Raw genomic sequence first — 21,148 nt, forward strand, 5'->3', positions numbered from 1 at the left:
TTCCCCATCTCTTAATCTATTGCCATTCAAATAGTAATCTGCCCTCCGGTTTGTATTACCAAAGTGGATAACCTCACATTTATCCACATTGTAGTGCATTTGCCATGTATCTGCCCAGTCCCTCAATTTATCCAAATCACACTGGAGCTTCCTGATCCCCTCTTCCGTGCACACAACCCCTCCCAGCTTAGTGTCATCTGCAAATTTGGAGATATGACATCCAATCTCCTCATCCAGATCATTAATGTAAATTGTGAACAGCTGAGGTCCCAGTACAGATCCCTGTGGTACCCCACTGGTCACCGCCTGCCACTCAGAAAACAAGCCATTTATCCCAACTCTCTGTCTTCTACCTGCCAGCCAGTTCTCAATCCACATCAATACTTTGCCCCCAATCCCATGAGCCTTGATTTTGGAAGCCAGTCGTTTATGCGGGACCTTATCGAAGGCCTTTTGGAAGTCCAGGTACACCACATCCACTGGCTCTCCCCCATCTATTTTACCTGTCAACATCTCAAAGAATTCCAATAGATTTGTCAAGCACGATTTACCTTTTGTAAATCCATGTTGACTCCGTCCGATCCCTTCTCTGCTAGTCATATGCTCCGCTATTACATCCTTAATAATGGATTCCATCATTTTGCCCACTACTGATGTAAGGCTCACAGGCCGATAATTCCCCGCTTTTTCTCTACCCCCCTTTTTAAATAGTGGGGTAACATTAGCTACCCTCCAATCCATGGGTACTGATCCTGAGTCTATCGAGTTCTGGAAAATAATTCTTAAGGCATCTGCTATCTGAATGGCCACTTCCTTGAGTACCCTAGGATGTAGATTATCAGGCCCTTGGGATTTATCGGCCTTCAATCCCATCAATTTCCCCAAGACCATGTCCTTAGAGATACTGATTTCTTTCAGTTCCTCCCTTGCATTAGTCTCTGTTTCCCAACATCCTTGGGAGGTTATTTGTATCCTCTCTTGTAAATGCAGACAAGTGTGAGGTGTTGCATTTTGGAAGAATAAATCAAGAAAGGATGTACACAGTAAATGGTCGGGCACTGAGGAGTGTGGTAGAACAGAGGGATCTGGGAACACAGATATATAATTCTCTAAAAATAGCATAATAGGTGGACAGGGTCATAAAGGGAGCTTTCGACACATTGGCCTTTATAGGAGTTGGGAGGTTATGGTAAAGTTACTCAGCATTCTGGAGGGGGACATCGAGCAGCCAGATGTTAAGGTCTACGTGGAGAACCAATGTCATAGATAGAAGTAGGGAATGAGGTCTTGAAGAAAGAATATATGGAGTTAGGCAAATTAAAACGCAGGACCTAGAGAGAGTAGGAATAGGAAAATGTGGCGGATAAATGCGTGGCTAAAGAGTTGGTGCAGGGGTCAGGGGTTCACATCTGTGGATCACTGGGAATTCTTCTGGGGAAGGTTTGACCTGTACTAAAGGGATGGGCTGCCCTTGAATTGGAGAGGGGCCAACATCCTGGAGGGCAGGCTTGCTAGAGCTGTTGGGGAGGGTTTAAATTAGTTTGGCGGGGGTTGGGAATTAAAATGAGAGTTCAGAGATTAGAGTAGAACAACACCTAGATTTGAAGGGTGAGAGGACCAAATTGTTAAAGTTAATGGCCTGGGGGGAGGGGGGGTTGTGTATATATTTCGGTGCAAGGAGCATTATAAGGCATGGACTGACACATGGAAATATAATATTGTAGCCATCAGTGAAACTTGGTTGCAGGAGGGGCATGATTGACAGCTAAATCTTCCAGGATTCCTTTGCTTTCGGAGTGATAGAACAGGGGGGGATCAAAGGTGGAGGAGTCGCATTGCTTGTTAGTGAAAACATTACAGCAGGGCTATGGCAGGATAGATTGGGGGGCTCGTGCAATGAGGCTATTTGGGTGGAAGTGAGGAATGGGAAAGGCATGAAAACATTAAAGGGTCTGTATTATAGACCCCCTAATGGGCTGAGGGAATTTGTAAGGAGTTAGCAAATATGTGTAATAAACATAAGGTGGTGATTGTTGGAGATTTTAACTTTCCACACATTGACTGGGACACCCATCCTGTAAAAAGGCTGGATGTGTTGGAGTTTGTCAAATCTGTTCAGGAAAGTTTTCTGAATCAATACATAGAGAGGGGTCCATATTGGAACGAGATAGGCCAGGTGACAGAGGTTTGCGTTGGGGAACACATTGGGTCTAGTGATCATAATACTATTAGTTTTAGATTAATTATGGAGAAGGATCGGGCTGGGCCTAAGGTTGAGATTCTTGTTTGGAATAAGGCAAATTTCGAGGAGATGGTGAAAGGATTGGGATAATTTATTTTCAGGGAAGGCTGTAACAGATAAATGGAGGATATTCAAAGGGGAAATTTTGAGGGTACAGAGTCGGTCTGTCCCTATGAGGATTAAAGGAAATGTTAGAAAATATCGGGAGCCTTGGTTTTCAAAGGATATTGGGAATTTGGTTCAGAGGAAGAGGGATGTGGACAACAGGTAGAGACAGTGGGGAATAAATCAAGTGTAAAAAGAAATTAGAAAGGCTGAAAGGAGAGATGAGGCTGATTTGGCAGGCAAGGTAAAAATAAATCTGAAGGGTTTCTACAGGTACATTAAAAGTAAAAGAATAGTGAGGGATAAATTTGAGCCCCTTGAGGATCAGAGAGGTCGGTTCAGTGAGGAGTCAGAGGAGATGGGGAAATTGTTAATGATTTTTTTTCAGTATTCACTAAGGAAAAGAATATTGATCAGGTGAAGTGGGGAAAACTGGTAGTGAGGTCACGGAAAATATACAGATCAATGAGGAGGCTATTTTAAGGAGAATAATGGTAGATAAATCTCCGTGTCCTGACAAGATATTCCCAAGGACCCTGAGGGAGGTTCATATAGAAATAGCGGGGGCTCTGACAAAAATATTTAAAATGTCACTGACCACAGGGGAAGTGCCGGAGGATTGGAGGGTGGCTCATGTTGTTCCACTGATTTTAAAAATTGTTTTAAATGTAAACCTGGTAATTATACGCCTGTAAGTTTATGTCAGTGGTGGGTAAATTAATAGTGTTCTTAGAAATGGAATATATAATTATTTGGAAAGACAGGGATTGATTAGGAGTAGTCAATACGGTTTTGTACATGGTAGCTAATGCTTAAAAAAAATCTTTGAGTTTTTTAAGGTTACTAAGAAGGTTGACATGGGAAAAGCTGTAGATGTTGTCTACATGGAATTTATTAAGGCCTTTAACACGGTTGCGCATAAAAGGTTAGTTAGAAAGGTGCAGAGGAGATTTACTAAAATGTTGCCTGGATAGCAGTATCTAGAATACAAAGAAAGATTGATTAGACTGCAGAAGGTTAAGGGGGGGGGGGATTTGATAGAGGTATATAAAATTATGAGGGGGGATTGATAGAGTAGATGTGAATAGACTCTTCCCCTTGAGGGTAGGTGAGATTGGAATGAGGGATCATGAGTTAAGGGTTAGAAGTAATATGAGAGGGAGCTTCTTCACTCAGAGAGTGGTGGCTAAGTTGAATGACCTTCTGGAAGAGGTGGTTGCGGGAAGGTCAATTTTTTCATTTAAGAAAAAGTTGGATAGGTGCATGGATGTGCGGGGATTAGAGGGTTATGGGCAGAGTGCAGTTAAATGGGACTAGAGGAGATCATTTGAATCGGTACAGACTTGAGGTACTGAGATGGCCTGTTTCTGTACTGTAATTGTTATATGGTTAAACATTAGGTATTAATGTTGAAGTAGTAGCCCACCTCACTGACAAAAGACAAAGGAGGAAAAACCCAACACCCAACCCACCAATTTTCCCTTGCAACCGCTGCAACCGTGTCTGCATGTCCCACATCGGACTTGTCAGTCACCAACGAGCCTGCAGCTGACGTGGACATTTACTCCTCCATAAGGTCCGCGAAGCCAAGCCAAAGAAAAAGAAGTGAAATGTACTCAACGATGGTTGGATGGGAGATGCCAGAGAATATTGGTGGAAAATTGTTTGTCAAATTGGAGGCCGGTGACTAGTGGGGTGCCTCAGAATTCGGTTCTGGGTTCATTGTTGTTTGTCATATATATTAATGATCTAGATGATAGGTAAATTTGATTAGTAAATTTGAAGACGATGTGAAGATTGGTGGTGATGTGAATGGTGAAGATTATCAAAGTTTCCAGTAGAATATAGGTCAGTTAGAAGAGCGACGTGCCTCAAGGATCGGTGCTAGGTCCCCTGTTGTTTATAATTTATATTAATGATTTGGATGATGGGGTGGTTAACTGGGTAAGTAAATATGCAGACAATATGAAAATAGTGGGAGTGGTGGATAGAGAGGAAGGTTTTCAGAGATTACAGAGGGATTTGGTTTGGAGAGTTGGGCTGAAAGATGGCAGATGGATTTAATGTAGAGAAGTGTGAGGTGCTTCATTTCGGAAAAAAATAATCAAAATAGGACATATGTAGTTAAGGAAAGGACATTGGGGAATGGACAAGGACAAAGAGATCTTGGAGTTATGGTGCAGCATTCCTTGAAGGTGGATTCCCATGTTGACAGGGTGGTTAAGAAGGCATTTGGTATGTTAGCCTTCATAAATCATAGCATAGAGTATAGGAGCTGGGAAGTGATGCTGCGACTGTTTAAGGCATTGGTGAGGCCAGGTTTGGAGTATTGTGTTCAGTTCTGGTCTCCATATTATAGGAAGGATATAGATAAGGTGGAGAGGGTGCAGAGAAGATTTACAAGGATGTTTCCTGGGTTAAAATACCTTGAGTTTAGAGAAAGAAGAGGTTAGGACTTTATTTATTGGAACATAGATGGTTGAGAGGGGATTTGATAGAGGTGTTTAAAATTATGAAGGGAATAGATAGACTAGATGCAAGTAGACTCTTCCCCCTGAGAGTAGGGGAGGTTGAAACAAGAGGACACGAGTTGAGGGTAAGGGGGCAAAATTTTAGGAGAAACATTAGAGGATGTTTCTTCACTCAGAGAGTGGTGGCTGAATGGAATAATCTTCCGGAGGAAATAGTTGAGGAAGAGTCGATTCTTTCATTTAAGAGGAGGCTGGATATATACATGGATAAGAGGGGGTTGGAGGGTTATGGGCAGAGAATAAGTGGAGGGATCTAGTGGAGTTGTTTGAGTGAACCAGTGTGGACTTGAAGGGCTGAGATGGCCTGTTTCCATGCCATAAACTGTTATATGGTTATATGGCTGAAAAAAGGCAGATGGAGTTTAATACTGAGAAGTGTGAGGTGCTACATTTTGGTGGGACTAATCACCAAAGGTCAAACACGGTAAATGATAGACAATTGGGGAGTGGAGTAGAACAAAGGGATTCAGGAATTCTGGTACAAAATTCCCTGAAAGTGGAGTCATGTGTCGACAGGGTGGTGAAGAATGTTGGACTTCATAAATCAGAGTATTGAATACAGGAGTTGGGATGTCATGTTAAAGTTGTACAAGGCATTGATGAGGCCAAATTTGGAATATTATGTGAAGTTTTGGTCGCTGAATTATTGGAAGGATATAAACAGAAATAAACAGATTTACAAGAATGTTGCCGGGGTTTCAGGGTTTGAGTTACAAGGAAACTGAATAGGCTGGGACTTTATGCCCTGGAGTGTAGAAGATTGAGGGGTGATTTCATAGAGGTATTTAAAATTATGAAGTGGACAGATAGAGTCAACGTGGACACACTTTTAACATTGAGAGTGGGGGAAATTCAAACAAGAAGACATGGTTTGAGATTGAAGGGGTGGTGGGAATATGGAATGAGCTTCTGGCCGAAGTGGTAGATGTTGGTTCGATTTTAATATTGAAGGAAGTTGGATAGGTTTATGGATGAGAGAGATGTGGAGGGTTATGGGCAGGGTGTGGGTCAGGGGGACCAGGTGGGAGAAGGTGTTCAGTATGGACTAGAAGGGCCGAACTGGCCTGTTATTGTGCTGTAATTGTGGTGTGATTATTTTTTCCATTCTAAATGTTTGTAGTGTATTATATAATAACTTTTTATTCTCTATTATTCTATATTTTTCTTGTGTTCCTGATATCTGATATTCCTTTTCCAATTTTGTTATATTTCTCGCATATTCTCTCTTAAGATGTTTAGTATAAGAAATAATTTGTCTCCTCAAGTAAGCTTTAAGTGTATCCCATATCAGAAAACGGACAATTGTTTTTACTATATTTCTATCTGAATCTTAAGAAATTCACAAAAATCTTTCTTTTTCAGTAATGTAGCATTAAGGCACCATCTATATATACTTTTTTGGTTTTCCATTATTGTAATAGTTAACCTTAACGGCGAGTGGTCTGATAAAAGTCTTGCCCAATACTCCGTTTTTACCATTCTACCTTTTAACTGAGCAGACATTAAAAATAGGCCAATCCTGTATGTAAATCATGTGCCCTTGAATAGAATGAATAGTCTCTTCTAAGGTGTTGTGCTGCTTCCGTATATCATTTAAATTTAAATCCTTCATAAATGATGTCGTTTTTGCAGCTTCGCCCTTGTTATTTTTCTCACTGATTTGTCCAACATTGGATCCAAACAAAAATTAAAATATCCTCCAATCAATATATTTTGCCTTCCCTCTGCAGCTTTTAAAATGTTATCCTTCATAAAGACTTCATCATTATAGTTTGGAGCGTAAATATTTATAAACGTCCATGGTTCTGCATAAATTTTTCAATGTGCCATTACAAATCTTCCAGCTTGATCTGTTAATGTCTCTTCTACTATTATTGGTACATTTTTATTAATTAAAATCTTGGTTTTGATCCAAATGAAGATGATATTACTTGCCCACCCATCCTTTCTTAATTTTGTGTGTTCCAATTTGGTATGATGTGTTTCTTGTAAAAGCTATATTGTAACGGTAGCTGCAAGGGGAAATGAAACGAGGGAATGCACACTGTAAATCGCTTGCACTTCCAACAGTTTTTTTTATTCAAACAGCCCACACTGCTCATTATAAGGCTGCCCACGTCCTGCCTACTTGCAGGCGGTGATGTTATGGCAAGGCCCACTTGATCATGGAAGAATCGCACCCAGTGGCTCCATCTTGACGCGATTCATCTGCTGCAGTGGCCATAACAATATGGAGTCGGTTAGCATTCTATTACCCCCTGAGCACGGTGGGGCCAGACTCTTGAGAGATCATCCCCAGTGCTAGGGCTGCACTGGCACGACTGGCTAGCTGAGATAGAGGTGTGTGGGCTTCAACCGGTCGGCCGTGAAAAGTTCCAGCGTGAAAGTTTTGCATGTGTTGCGGGGGACCTTATATGGGCCCTCATAGGGTTGTTGGAGGAGAGTGGAACGTGGTCTGTAGTGGACAAAAACAAAGTCTGAAGAATGGACACAGGCCAGTGTCCATGGTGTGGGGGGGGGGTGCGAAGGAAGAGGCTAACTTGACCCTTAGTTTCTGCAACGCTGCTCTCCCCTTGGCGTCTGGATCTTGGGTCAGTGAGAAGAATTCACCTGGCAGGATTAATGGGGCGCCGCACACCATTTCCATGGAGACCAACAGGTCCTCTTTGGGTGCAGTACAGATGCCCAGGAAGACCCAAGCAAGCTCATCCACCCAGTTGGGACCGGTTAAACAGGCCATGAGAGCTGACCTCAGGTGGTGGTGGAAGCGATCAACGAGGCTGTGGGATTACGGGTGGTAGGCGGTGGTGTGGTGCAGCTTAATGGCCAGAGAGTTGAGATCTGAGTCCACAGCGCTGATGTAAACAGTGCCCCTCTGTCAGTGGAAAGATGAGGTGGTATCCCGAACATCGCAATCCAATGCGTGAGTAGTGCCCTGGCGCAGGAATCAGTGGAAGTGTCTTTTAACGGGATGGCTTCTGGCCATCTTGTGGTGCAGGTACCGGGCATCCTGGGAGACAGGTAGCTGGCCTATGATGTCAACGTGTATATGCTCAAACCGCCTCTTCAGAAGGTCGAACTGATGGACAGGGGTCTTCACATGTCAGTGGACCTTGGAGCTCTGACAATGGGTGCAATTGCTGGCCAGATGGGCAACTTGTTTCCTCAAGCTGTGCCATACGAATCACTCTGCCACCATATGGGTTGTGGTCTTTATGGATGGGTGGGCGAGGTAGTGGATGGCATGGAAAACCTGGCGCCTCCATTGCTGTGGTACGACTGGGCGCAGTGAGTCAGTGGAAACGTTGCACACCAGTATGTCGAAGCTGCCTGGCAGGCTGATATCCTCGAAGCGGAGGCCAGTGATGTCTGTGCAGAAAGCCTGCGTTTTCATGTCCTCTTTCTGGTCTTGCGCCAGTTGGGAGTCCAACCTGGGGGACAAGGTTCAGATGGTGGGTCGAGAGAGGGTGTCGGCTACAACATTGTCCTTACCACAGAGGTGCTGGATGGCGGTGGTGAACTCCGATACGTACGATAGGTGGCATTGCTGGCGCGCTGACCAAGGATCCTTGACCATAGAGAATGTGTGGTCGGTAAAAACTGTGAACGGCCTGCCCTCTAGGAAATAGTGGAAATGTCCAATGGCAAGATAGAATGTGATGAGCTCCCTCTCAATCGTGCTATATCTAAGCTCTATGTGGCATAGATGGCGGCTGAAAAAAGACCAACGGCCTCCATTGACCGTGGTCGGACTGTTCACGGACGCACCCATTGGCTGTTGACGATGCGTCAATGATGAGGGCCATCTGCTCTGAAGTGTACCAGCAAGGTGACGTTGGCCAGGGCGTTCTTAGTTGCAGTGAAAGCCACGTTGGCCTCCTCTGTCCATGCATTTGGCCGACATCATGGCAAACAGGGGGTGCATGATAAAGGCTGCCCCTGGGATGAAGCGGATGTGGATATTAACCATCCCGGTGAATTCCTGGAGACCTTTGAGGGTGTTAGGGCAGGCGAACTGGCGTATGGCTGTGACTTTTTCCATTGATGGTGTTGCCCTGTCAGCAGTGATATTGTGGTCTAAGAAGTGCATGGAGTCTTTCCCGAACTGTCACTTTGGCAAGTTGACTGTGAGGCTGAAGTTGGACAGGCGTGTGTAGAGTCTGTGAAGATGATCTTTGTGCTCTTCGTGGTCCTTGCTGGCGATGAGTATGTCATCCAGGTAGATGAACACAAAGTCCAAGTCTCTGCCCACTGTGTCCATCAAGCGCTGGAAAGTTTGCGTCACCTTCTGGAGGCCAAACAGCACGTGAAGGAATTCAAAGAGTCCGAATGGGGTGATAATGGCCGTCTTCCCAATGTCGTCTGGGTGGACAGGCATCTGGTGATATCCACGCAGTAGATCGACCTTTGAGAAAACCTTTGCATTGTGCAGGTTGGCTGTGAAGTCCTGTATGTGCCGGAATGGATAATGGTCGGGCGTGGTGGAATCATTGAGTCGGTGGTAGTTTCTGCAGGGCCGCCACCCACCTGAGGACTTGAGGACCTTGTGAAGTGGGGAAGCCCATGATCTGTCAGGCCTGCAGACTATGCCCAACTCTTACATCCAAGAAAATTCTTCTTTGGCCAGTTACAGTTTATCTGGGGGAAGCCGTCTAGCTTTGGCGTGGAGCAGGAAGCCCTGAGTCAGTTGTGGTGTTCCACCCCATGCTGTGGCATAGTGAAGGTAAACTGCTGCTTGCAGATGGATGGGAACTCATCCAGCATGCAGCTGTACTTGTCTCTTGGGGCGCTCACTGTGGCCGCGCTTATGTTACGAGTATTGGTTACTTTAAGCTGGACGGTCTGGGCATGGACCAGGCATTTGGTCTTCACATCCACCAGCAAGCTGTGCACTCATAGAAAGTCTGCGCCAAGGAGTGGTGTGTCCACAGCGGCGAGTATGATATTCCTCCGGAGATTTTCTCTGCCGAGTTGTATTTGGTCTTGATGGCAGTGATGTTTGCCACCTGGTGGATGGGACCTCAAGGGCACGTTCGTCTCTCCAGGGCGGTAGGTGGGATGACACTGAGTCAACCAGGAACCGCTGGCCACTTGCCTTGTCAGTCACATGCAATAGGCTATTGGTGTGGCCAGTCGTTGTAGCCATCAGTGGCGGCTGACCTGGGCATTTTCCGAAAACGAGTAGGACTGTCTGCATTTTCACACTTGCGCCCCCCAGCGTTGGTGGTAAAAACACCAGCTAGTGTTCGGTGCCTTTGCCGGTTTGCTGGGACGCGGTTGCACTCAGTTCGGGTGGGGCCCAGTCTGCTGACCCAGATGGGAATGAGCCAACTGGTTTGTGGCAGACTCATTTTCATGTTTTATGCGCCACAGGACATTTGCTCTGGTTGCAACCTGGCATGAGTCTGAGAAATCTTCGTCCGCCAACAGCAGTTCTGTGTTGTCTGGCATCTGTTCCAGGAAAGTCTGCTCAAACATGAGACATGGCTTGTGGCCCTCTGCTAGTGCAAGCATCTCATCCATAAGGGCAGATGTTACTCTGTCTCCAAAGCCGTCCAGGTGCATCAGCCTGGTACCTGCTGTCATCTGGACAGGCTGAAAGTGCTTAGGAGGAGTGACTTGAGGGCTGGGTAGTGACCTTCCTCCAGAGGGTCGTGTAACAGGTTGGCCACCCTGGTTGCGGTCTCTTGGTCTAGGGAGCTGACGACATGATAGAACGTTGTCGAGTCGGAGGTGATCTGCCAGAAGTGAAATTGCGCTTCTGCTTGTCCAAACCAAGTGTGTGGGCGAAGCGTCCAGAAGGTTGGCAATTTCATAGCCACTGCGTTGAGTGCTGCAGCTTCCATGGTGTAGAGTCCAGAATTGTCTGGACTAGTCGGGTCACAAACATAGCGGTAGCTACAAGGGGAAGTGAAATAAGGAGACAACCATCTGTCAGTCACTTGCACTTCCAACGGTTTTTTTTAAATTCAAACAGCTCGAGCTGCTCTTTATAAAGCTGCCCATAAGTCCTGCCGGTGATGTCACAGTGCAGTCAAGTAAGCATACTCGGTCTACTTGATCGTGGAATAAGATGCGCCTGGCAGTGCCATCTTGACACGGCTGCTCTGCTGCCACGGCTGAAACAATGCGAAACTGATTCGCAGCGTTCAGATGTGCGCTGCCACAATATCTGCCTTTCTCTTCACCTTTCCATTGATTCCATTAACATTAAAACTAATACATTTCAATGTTCTATCCATATTCTTCTTTCAAACAATATTTTTGAACAATAAAATCTCTAACTCTTTAAATAGTAAAGTGATCCTTCCCTTTAAGAAAAACACACAATGTCCCTGTCCCGATAGTACGTAAAACTCCAAAAGCCCGCGAGAAAAGCTCACAGAATCTCTCGAGGATACTCCTTTCCAGGTGCCATTCTCCCCTTTGACTGGAGTCCCAACCTTGCTACTACTTTTCCCAGATTTTTTTCCCTTTTACTGATCTCTCTGTAAACATTTCTATATATTTTACTTTCAAACAATAAATACAAGACTGTTCAACAAAATTTTAAAAATACACTTTTACTAATTTTACTTTGTTCCATTATAACTATTTTCACAATCTTTTCCCTCTGCAACCTCAATCTTTTTGGTTTTACAAACTTTGCAGAAAATCTTCCACCTCATTCTTTGTCTTGCTACTTCAACCATCAAAATCAAGGGGTATATCATTGAACATTTCCAGTTTTAAGCACCTAGTTGTCTTTCACATCTTCAAATTCTTTTCTTTGTTTAATCAAAGTCAGGTTAAAGGTCTTAAAATAACTACCTTTTCATGATCAACCTCAGGCAGGCCATTGTTCTGTTTAGTGTCATTTTCCTCCTAGTGTTCCACTGGACGAGTTTCAGGTCCAATAACCTCCAGTGATGAACTGTTACTGTAATGCCTGAAGGTCCCGGCTGAAGCTCTTCTTGGGGAGGTGTTGGCTTCTTCAGGAATATGCTGCTCCCAGAATTACCTCCCATTTTCTGTAGCTTAAAAGTCTTCACTAGAAGTGGTCTTGGTCTCTGGTCGCCAGGTCCTCTGGGTCCGAGAGTTGAGTGAGCTCTATCAATATGCAGTTTTACTCCAAGTTTGTCTTCTCCCAACACTTGTGGGATCCATTTTTGAGAAAGGTTCACCGGGTCTCTTCCCTCGATTCCTTCCTTTGGTCCGATAATTTGGACATTGTTTTGTCATCTGAAGTTCTTCATATGATCAATTTTGTCCTTGTTTTTCCCCCTCCCATTCTTTGGCTTTTTTTCCCCCAAAGCCTCAAGTTTTTCATGCATTTTCATCAATTCAATCTCTGTCGACACATTCTCTCCATCAGGTCTTCAACTATCTCTTTTATTTCGTTCATTTTTTCCATCATATCTCTCATCACCGTTTCAACACTTATGTATCAGTTACTCAAATTCTCAATTTTTTCTAGGATGATCTCAGCGCTGGTCCCCACTCCCCAGTTTTACCTGGTTCTGCCCATCCCATCGCCATTTTAGCACTGCTCCCTTTCAGACTTGCACCATAAGTTCCTGGTTGGACTGGAGCATCTTCAGTCTTTGTTTTCGGTTCCCTTGGTTTCTTTGTGCTAACTTTATCCATTTTTGATGAAGAAAATGTTGATTTTTAAGTTTTAACTGTCTATTTAGCACTCCACAGAACTCAACCAAATCACGTCTGTCTAGGTCCTTTACATGGCCATGTCCCCCTCCCCCACAGGATCACTCAAGTTTTAAGAATAAATTGGGTAGATACATGGATGGGAGAGGTCTGGATGGTTATGGAATGGGTGAAGGTTAGTGAGACTAGCGGAATGATGTTTTGACACAAGACCAGAGAGCCCACCTCACTGACAAAAGACAAAGGAGGAAAAACCCAACACCCAACCCCAACCAACCAATTTTCCCCTGCAACCGCTGCAACCGTGTCTGCCTGTCCCGCATCGGACTTGTCAGCCACAAACGAGCCTGCAGCTGACGTGGACATTTACCCCTCCATAAATCTTCGTCTGCGCAGCCAAGCCAAAGAAAGAAGAGAGGGGTCAAATGGCCTGTTTTCCGTGATGTAGTTTTCTATGGTTCTAATAACAGTAGACATATTCCTGAAGAAGCCAACACCTCCCCAAGAAGAGCTTCAGCTGGGACCTTCAGGCATTACAGTAACAGTTCATCACTGGAGGTTATTGGACCTGAAACTCTTCCAGTGGAACACTAGGAGGAAGTTGAGAACAGTGATGTGGGTGATCAGGATCCTCTTTGTTAAATGTGTGTGATTTAGGGTAATAAAGTGTTTACAATCAAGTTTAAAAAGTGAAAAAAAAATTAAAGCTTAATTTATTCCAAGTTCAGTATCCCATTAAATTTTCCTAACCTTGCACAACGTCCACGTCGCATAACAGAACATATCGTGGATGTTAAACAGCGCATACCTGTAATTGGGCAGCATGGGTTCATGAGCCAAAAGAGCCTGTAACTGTGTTGTCCAGGTATATCTAAATTTAAATATATATAACCCTCAATTTTTCATTAAGTCGTGTGCCCTGTCTAAGAGTCTCTTAACTGCCCCATTATAGCCTTCACCACCACCCTGGCAATACATTCCAAGCACCACTAAGCTCTTTTGATATTTGGGATATTGCATCTCATTGTGGAATGTTTCAAATACTGGCCTATTACCATGTAACCATATAACAGTTTATGGCATGGAAACAGGCCATCTCGGCCCTTCAAGTCCACGCCGGTTCACTCAAACAACTCCACTAGATCCCCTTGCCTATTCTCCACCCATAATCCTCCAACCCCCTCTTTTCCATGTCTATATCCAGCCTCCTCTTAAATGAAAGAATTGACTCTGCCTCAACTATTTCCTCCGGAAGATTATTCCATTCAGCCACCACTCACTGAGGGAAGAAACATCCTCTAATGTTTCTCCTAAAATTTTGCCCCCTTACCCTCAACTTGTGTCCTCTTGTTTCAACCTCCCCTGCTCTCAGGGGGAAGAGCCTACTTGCATCTAGTCTATCTATTCCCTTCCTAATTTTAAACACCTCTATCAAACCCCCTCTCAACCGTCTATGTTCCAGTGAATAAAGTCCTAACCTCTTCAATCTTTCTCTGTACTCTAGGTATTTTAAGCCAGGCAACATCCTGGTAAATCTTCTCTGCACCCTCTCCACCTTATCTATATCCTTCCTATAATTTGGAGACCAGAACTGAACACAATACTCCAAACCTGGCCTCATCAACGGCTTAAACAGTCACAACATCACTTCCCAGCTCCTATACTCTATGCTATGATTTATGAAGGCTAACATACCAAATGCCTTCTAACCACCCTGCCAACATGGGAATCCACCTTCAAGGAACGCTGCACCATAACTCCAAGATCTCTTTGTTCTTGTGCATTCCCCAATGTCCTCCCCTTTACTACATATCTCCGATTTTGATTATTTTTACCAAAATGAAGCACCTCACACTTCTCTACATTAAATTCCATCTGCCATCTTTCAGCCCAACTCTCCAAACCAAATCCCTCTGTAATCCTTGAAAACCTTCCTCTCTATCCACCACTTCCCCTATTTTCGTATCGTCTGCGTATTTACTTACCCAGTTAACCACCCCATCATCCAAATCATTAATATAAATTAAGAACAACAGGGGACCTAGCACCAATCCTTGAGGCACACCGCTCATCACAGGCTTCCATCCTGACAGACAGTTGTCCACCATGACCCTCTGCTATCTCTCCTCCAGCCACCTCTGACCCCATCTTACTATTTCTCTATTAATCCCTAGTGACTGAATCTTCCTTACTAACCTTTCATATGGAACCTTATCAGAAGCTTTGCTAAAATCCAGATCGACAACATCAACTGCCCTACCTTCATCCACCTTTCTTGTCACTTCTTTGAAAAACTCAACAAGGTTCGTCAAACACAGAGTAGAATGGAATTATTTGTTCAAAGTATTGCAAAAATTCAGTTTACCGGTGAAGTATATTAATTGGATTAAAGCATTATATAAGGGACCATTAGCGAAAGTGACAGTAAATGGACATGTATCAAAGCAATTTAACTTAAGCAGGTCAACACAGCAGGGATGCCCACTATCACCTTTATTGTTTGCGTTAGCTATAGAACCACTAGCAGAATTGATAAGAACAGAAAATAATATAAAAGGAATAAAAATAAAAGACAAGGAATATAAAATCAGTTTATTTGCGGATGATGTTATAGTGTACTTAACAGAACCAGAACTATCAATAAAAGAATTATATAAGAAATTGAAGGAATATGGAGAAGTGTCGGGTTACAAGATAAACGTAAATAAAAGTGAAGCAATGCCTATGAATAATGCGGATTTCTCAAAATTTAAGAAGGAATCACCATTTAGATGGCAAATGCAAGCAATAAGATACCTAGGTGTACAAATAAACAAAAATCTCGGCCATCTATATAAACTCAATTATTACCCACTAATGAAAAAATTACAGGACGATTTAGAGCATTGGAAAGATTTACCACTAACATTAATAGGAAGGATAAACTGTATTAAAATGAACATTTTTCCAAGGATATTATACCTATTTCAGGCATTGCCAATACAACTGACAGAGAAATTCTTCAAGGAGTTAAAGAAAATAATAAGGAAATTTTTATGGAGAGGGGGGAAACCGAGGATAGCACTAGATAAATTAACAGAATGGTATAAACAAGGAGGCTTACAACTGCCAAACTTTAAAAATTATTATAGAGCCGCACAATTAAGATACCTATCAGATTTTTATCAAACAAAGGAAAAGCCAGATTGGACGAGATTAGAATTAGATAAAATAGGGGAAAAGATACCTGAACACATATTATATAAATGGGATGAAAAATTGGTACAACATAGAAGTTCTCCAGTATTACATCATCTCCTCAATATTTGGAAGAAGATTCATGTAGAAAGAAATAAAACAAATTATCAATTACCAAAATTAATATTGACGCAAAACAAGTTACTCCCTTTTACAATAGATAACTTTTCCTTTAGAGAATGGGAGAAAAAAGGGATTAAAAGAATAGAAAATTGTTTTACAGGAAATAGATTCTTATCCTTCGAACAAATGAAAGATAAGTACAATATAACTCAAGATACAGCGCTGGCATATTACCAATTGAGATCCTACTTGAAGGATAAATTAGGAAGCAGTTTGAGTTTGCCAGAGGGAAGTAACCTTGAATATGTGATTACAGATACAATGATAATCAAAAGATTTATAACAAATATGTATATTAAACTGCAAGAAAAGGAGAATGAGGAAACAAATGGTAAAACTAAACAAAAATGGGAACAAGATTTAAATATAAAGATAAAAAAGGAAACATGGGAGAAGTTATGCTCCGGAACGATGAGAAATACAATAAATACGAGGTTACGTATGATACAATATAACTGGATACACAGGCTATACATTACACCTCAAAAGTTAAATAAATGGGACCCAACAGTATCTGATAGATGTTTTCGATGTAAAAAAGAAATGGGAACAACAATTCATGCAATCTGGACATGTGAGAAAGTAGAAAAATTTTGGGAAGATCTAAATCAGATATTAAATAAAATAACAGAAAACAATATACCAAAGAATCCTAAGTAACATAAAAAACAAAGAATTTGGAATTGATTTGGAGGATGCACAAAAAAGATTTGTTAAGATAGCTCTAGCCGTAGCAAAAAAATATATTATGTCAACCTGGAAATTGGAAGATAATTTGAAAATACAACAATGGTATATAGAAATGAATAAATGTATTCCATTAGAAAAAATAACATATAGTTTAAGAAATAATATTGAAATATTCGAACAAATATGGGAGCCTTACATTAAATACAATAGCGAAAACCTACCGGGGACAATCATTACCTAAGTTAACGGAAGGAAAAGGAAATGAAAAGAATGGACTCAGTAGAATTTCTGGTGTATTTTTATTGAATGACAACATTGTCTGACTGGTTTAATGTATCCTAGATTTTATACCTTAAATGGACGGGAGGGGGGAGGTAGGGAGGGTGGGATGGGAGGGGGGGGGAGAAAATGGCACTGTATATGTGTGAAAAGGAAAAAGTGTGTACCATGGTTAATGTGATTTATGGTGTGAAAAATAAAAAAATTAAAAAAAAAGGTTCGTCAAACATGACTTCCCCTTCACAAATTCATGCTGGGTCCTCCTGATCAATCCCTGCTTATCTAGATATTTATACACACCATCTCTAAGAATACCCTCCATAACTTTCCCTATCACCGAAGTCAAACTTACAGGCCTATAATTACTCTTTTTAAACAACTTACTTCTCAATGTTGGATAGTTCCATTTTGGATTTGCCTTGGTCAGTTCCAGACCAATCTTGTTAAGGTGAGCTAACCCTGGATGGAAATGAATGAAGATTAACACTTACAAGAATTGTAGTGTGATTCCAGCTCTCTTCATGTTATCCATAATGATATCCAGCTGGTCTGAACTGAAAGGACTGTTCAGATCGGTGAACACTGCAATATGTAATTTCTCATACTTCTTCCCTCTGAAAGGTAAAATAATATTCAACTGGCAGTGATATCATCCTTGGGCAGCAACAGCGATGTTATTCCAGAGACAGTGGTGAGAGAACTTAAATTCCCAATGCAAATTAAATCCAAAAATTAAACAGCTCTATGTGGTTGGAAACATGGACAGCAATGGGAAAGTAACAAAGAGGGCAGGAGTGGTCCTTCGAGTCTGCTCCTTAACAATCATCAAGGTAGACTTACCTTCAACCTTTATGCAATTTACCTGTACCATCCCAAATCCTGTAGCCGCGTGCTACACGGAAGAATGACACTCACAAGTGTGATCAGGTTAAGCTCTGGTTTATTAGGGCTCAAGCCCGACTTTTAAATTGTTCAAGTTTCCGCCGTTTGCCCCAATTACTGATGCCACATTCTGCATGACAAAGCTGGATTTTCCCACACGTGGGAATTCCCTTGCATGACAAAATCTTCTTCCCCGCATGCTACCCCAGTCTGTTGGCTGTACAGCGGGGCCAGCGCCATTTTAGGGTCACTGCCCCTTTAGGTGGCTTTAACCGTTCTTCCGTCGGTTCACTTGCTGGGGCCAGGGCCGCTGCACGGACCCGTCCCAATCCCATATTATCAGCCACTGATCAATCTCTCTTCTGTACAAATTCAACAGAATCACATAATATTGGAACATACATTTCGCCCACAAGATCTGCACCAAAATATCCCACTAAAGAACTATCTTCTGTCTGCATTGGTGTCCACTAGGTACAGACAAAGTAGCTGAACAGTGGAGAGTAACTGAAGTTGTACCTTCATTCGAGAATGAAGAAAAAAGGGTAATTTAGGGAATTATAGGCCCACAAACCTAACATCAGTGGTAGGGACACTAGTGGAAAGGATACTTTGGGATAGGATTTACACACATTTGGAAAGAACGTGATTAGGGACAGTCAGCATGGCTTTGTGTCAGGCAGTCATGTGTTGAAAAATTTGATTGAAATTTTGAGGAGATGAAGATGGTGAATGGCGAGCATAGGGCTGTGGATGTTGTCTAGCTAGACTTCAAATGGACAAATGACAAAGTCCCTCATGGTAGTTTGATCCAGAGGGTACAGATGCATGGGATCCAGAGTGAATTCATATTTTAGATTCAGAACTTGCAGGCCCATGGAAAACAGTGTTGGAAAGGTTGCTATTCTGGCTGGAGGTCTGAAATCAAGTGGTGTTCCACATGGTTTGGTGTTGGGACCTAGTATTAGTGATTTATATAAATGACAAATGTCAAAGTAGGTGGATGAGTAGGTTTGCAGATGACTTTATGAGAATGATATGGTACTCAGGGAGGAGCTTAAAAATGGACTTTGGAGAGCTAGAAAAGGACACGTGAAGGCCTTGGCAAGTAGTATTAAGGAAAAGCCCAAGGCATTCCACACATACATGAAGAACAAAAGAATGAGGAGAGCAATGCGCAAGATCAATTCGGGATAAAGGGAAGAACATGTGCCTGGAGGCAGAGGAGTCTGAAATGAATACTTTGCTTCAATGTTCATAAGGAGAGGGTGAATGTGAGGCCAGTGTAGAACATACTAATGTGCTGGAGCATGTGGAGGTGAAAAAAAAAATGATGGATCTTAAAAATATTTAGATAGACAAGTCCCTGGAACTGGATGGGATATACCCTTGGTTTTTAGATCAGAGAACATTACAACATAGTCCTTCAACCCATGGTATTGTGCAGGGAACAAGGACACAGAGCTCCTCCACAGGGTCAAACCGCCCGAGTGAATGCCGATGGCTCTATACAGCTTGTTAAAGGAGCCGACAGCGTTTTTATTTAAAATCCTGCAACTGCGGGGTCTGTGCCCAAGATGGTGACGTCTCTGCTGGCAGCAGCATAAAGGTTGCAGACTCCAGGGGAGCAGCGGACTGGTACAGGGCACCATAAATGGTGAGAAACCGTCCTACCCCACCCTCCCCCATTGAGAAGAAGCAAAGGAGATGACACTACAGGACGGAGAAAACATCAGCGGACCAGTGAGGGGCTCAGCGGCTGAAGGACTGACACAGGCTGTGGGGTGTTGGCAACTTGGGGTTAAAGGACCCACAGACCCACATAGGCTTCAAGTTGTTGCTGGATACTGACTCATGGGAGTCAGGTGTTGGAACCAGGATTTGAAAGGGTGTTCAGGGCAAGGGCTCCCAAAAGGCCTCGGGCACTGAAGGGTTCCTGATTGTCTTGGAGGCTTGGATCTGCAGTTTGGGTCGTCAACGAAAAGAACAGGGCCTTGTGCAGTTGCAGAGATTGTGGGAGCTTTGGAGGTGAATCCACAGACACTCAGCAACTCTATTTCTCTTGCTGTAAGGGGAGCCAGGCAACACTCATGGCATGTAATATTTTCTTTTTCATTACATTACAATAAAGAATTTAATACCAACCCTAACATCCTCTGGCTCCAGGCATGTTGCCTCCTTTATCCTGAAACTGTTCTAGCTTTACTTCAGTCATCCTTCCGTCCTTCACACAGCATAAAATGCCTTGGGGGTTTTCCTTAATCTTACTTGGCAGGACATTCTTGTTCCTCCTTATAGCTCTCCCAAGTCTTTCTTTTTAATTTCCTTCCTAATCTTCCATATAATTCCCATGAGCCCTAGATGACTTTTGCTTCCCAATCCTTATGTATGCTTCCTTCTTCCTCTTAACTAGTTGTGACATTTTTCCATTGATCCGTATTTATCCTGCACCTTCCTCATTTCTTGAACAAACTCCACCCCTTGCTGCTTGCCATCTTCCCTACTCGTGCCCCCTTCCAATCTACTTTGGCCAGTTCCTCTCTCATGCCCCCTGCAATACCCTTTACTCCACTTAAATACTGGCACATCTGACTTTAGTTTCTCCTTGTTAAATCTCAAATTGAACTCAATCCTATTGCGATCACTTCCGCCTAATGGATTTCAAGATACCCCAAGATCTCATCACTTCTGGTGCATTACACAACACCCAATACAGTGCAGCCGATCCCCGTGTGGGCTCATCAACAAGCTGCTCTAAAAAGCCATCTTGTAGGCTTTCTACAAAATCTCTCTTGAGATCCAGTCCCAACCTGGTTTTACCAATCTATATGACTACCATAATATTGCCATTCTGACCCACCTTTTCTATTAGCTGTTAACATCCCAGCTACTGTTTGGAGGTCTGTATCTAACTGCCGCAGTGTCCTTTCACCCTCGCCATTTCTTAATTCAACCCACAATGATTCTATATCATCTTTTTAATGTTGTTCCTTACCTGCCTGTCCTTTCAATTAAGGGAGTATCTTTGGACATTAAGCTCCAAATGACATCCATCCTTTAGCCACAACTTAGTGATGGCAACAACATCAACCCTGCCAACATGAAGCTGTACTAAAGGTCATCCACTTTATTTCTTATGCTGCGTGCATTTATATACAAACTTTCCAGCTCTGTTTGTTACATTTGACTGTGTCCCTGTGGCAATGCAACTCATCTCCATGGCTGCAACTTTGCCCTGTCTGCCTGTCCTTTTACACAAACTCTCTACCAGTTATCTCTACTTGTTCCCACCTCCCTACAAATCCAGTTAACCCCCCCCCGAGAGCATTAGCAAACCTCCCTGCCAGGTTATTGGTTCTTCTTGAGTTCAGGTGCCACTTGTACAGAAAAAGTTTCCAATGATCCAAGAAACCTT

General features: G+C 42.9%; 1 protein-coding gene across 5 annotated transcripts in view; it reads right to left on the reverse strand.

Annotated features, from left to right (window-relative positions):
• xrcc5 (X-ray repair complementing defective repair in Chinese hamster cells 5) overlaps positions 1-21,148 on the reverse strand; it is a 144,719-nt gene that overhangs the window by 85,996 nt on the left and 37,575 nt on the right. For all 5 annotated transcript variants that reach the window (XR_011356885.1, XM_069936097.1, XM_069936095.1 and 2 more), the window contains one exon: positions 17,343-17,465. Coding sequence is in view for 4 of the 5 variants with exons in the window: in XM_069936097.1 (XP_069792198.1) it covers positions 17,343-17,465 (123 nt within the window). In the remaining variant the exon portion in view is untranslated. The remainder of the gene's footprint in view (positions 1-17,342; positions 17,466-21,148) is intronic.

This window comes from Narcine bancroftii, chromosome 4 (assembly GCF_036971445.1).
Source record: "Narcine bancroftii isolate sNarBan1 chromosome 4, sNarBan1.hap1, whole genome shotgun sequence".
NCBI classification, from domain to species: Eukaryota; Metazoa; Chordata; class Chondrichthyes; order Torpediniformes; family Narcinidae; genus Narcine; species Narcine bancroftii.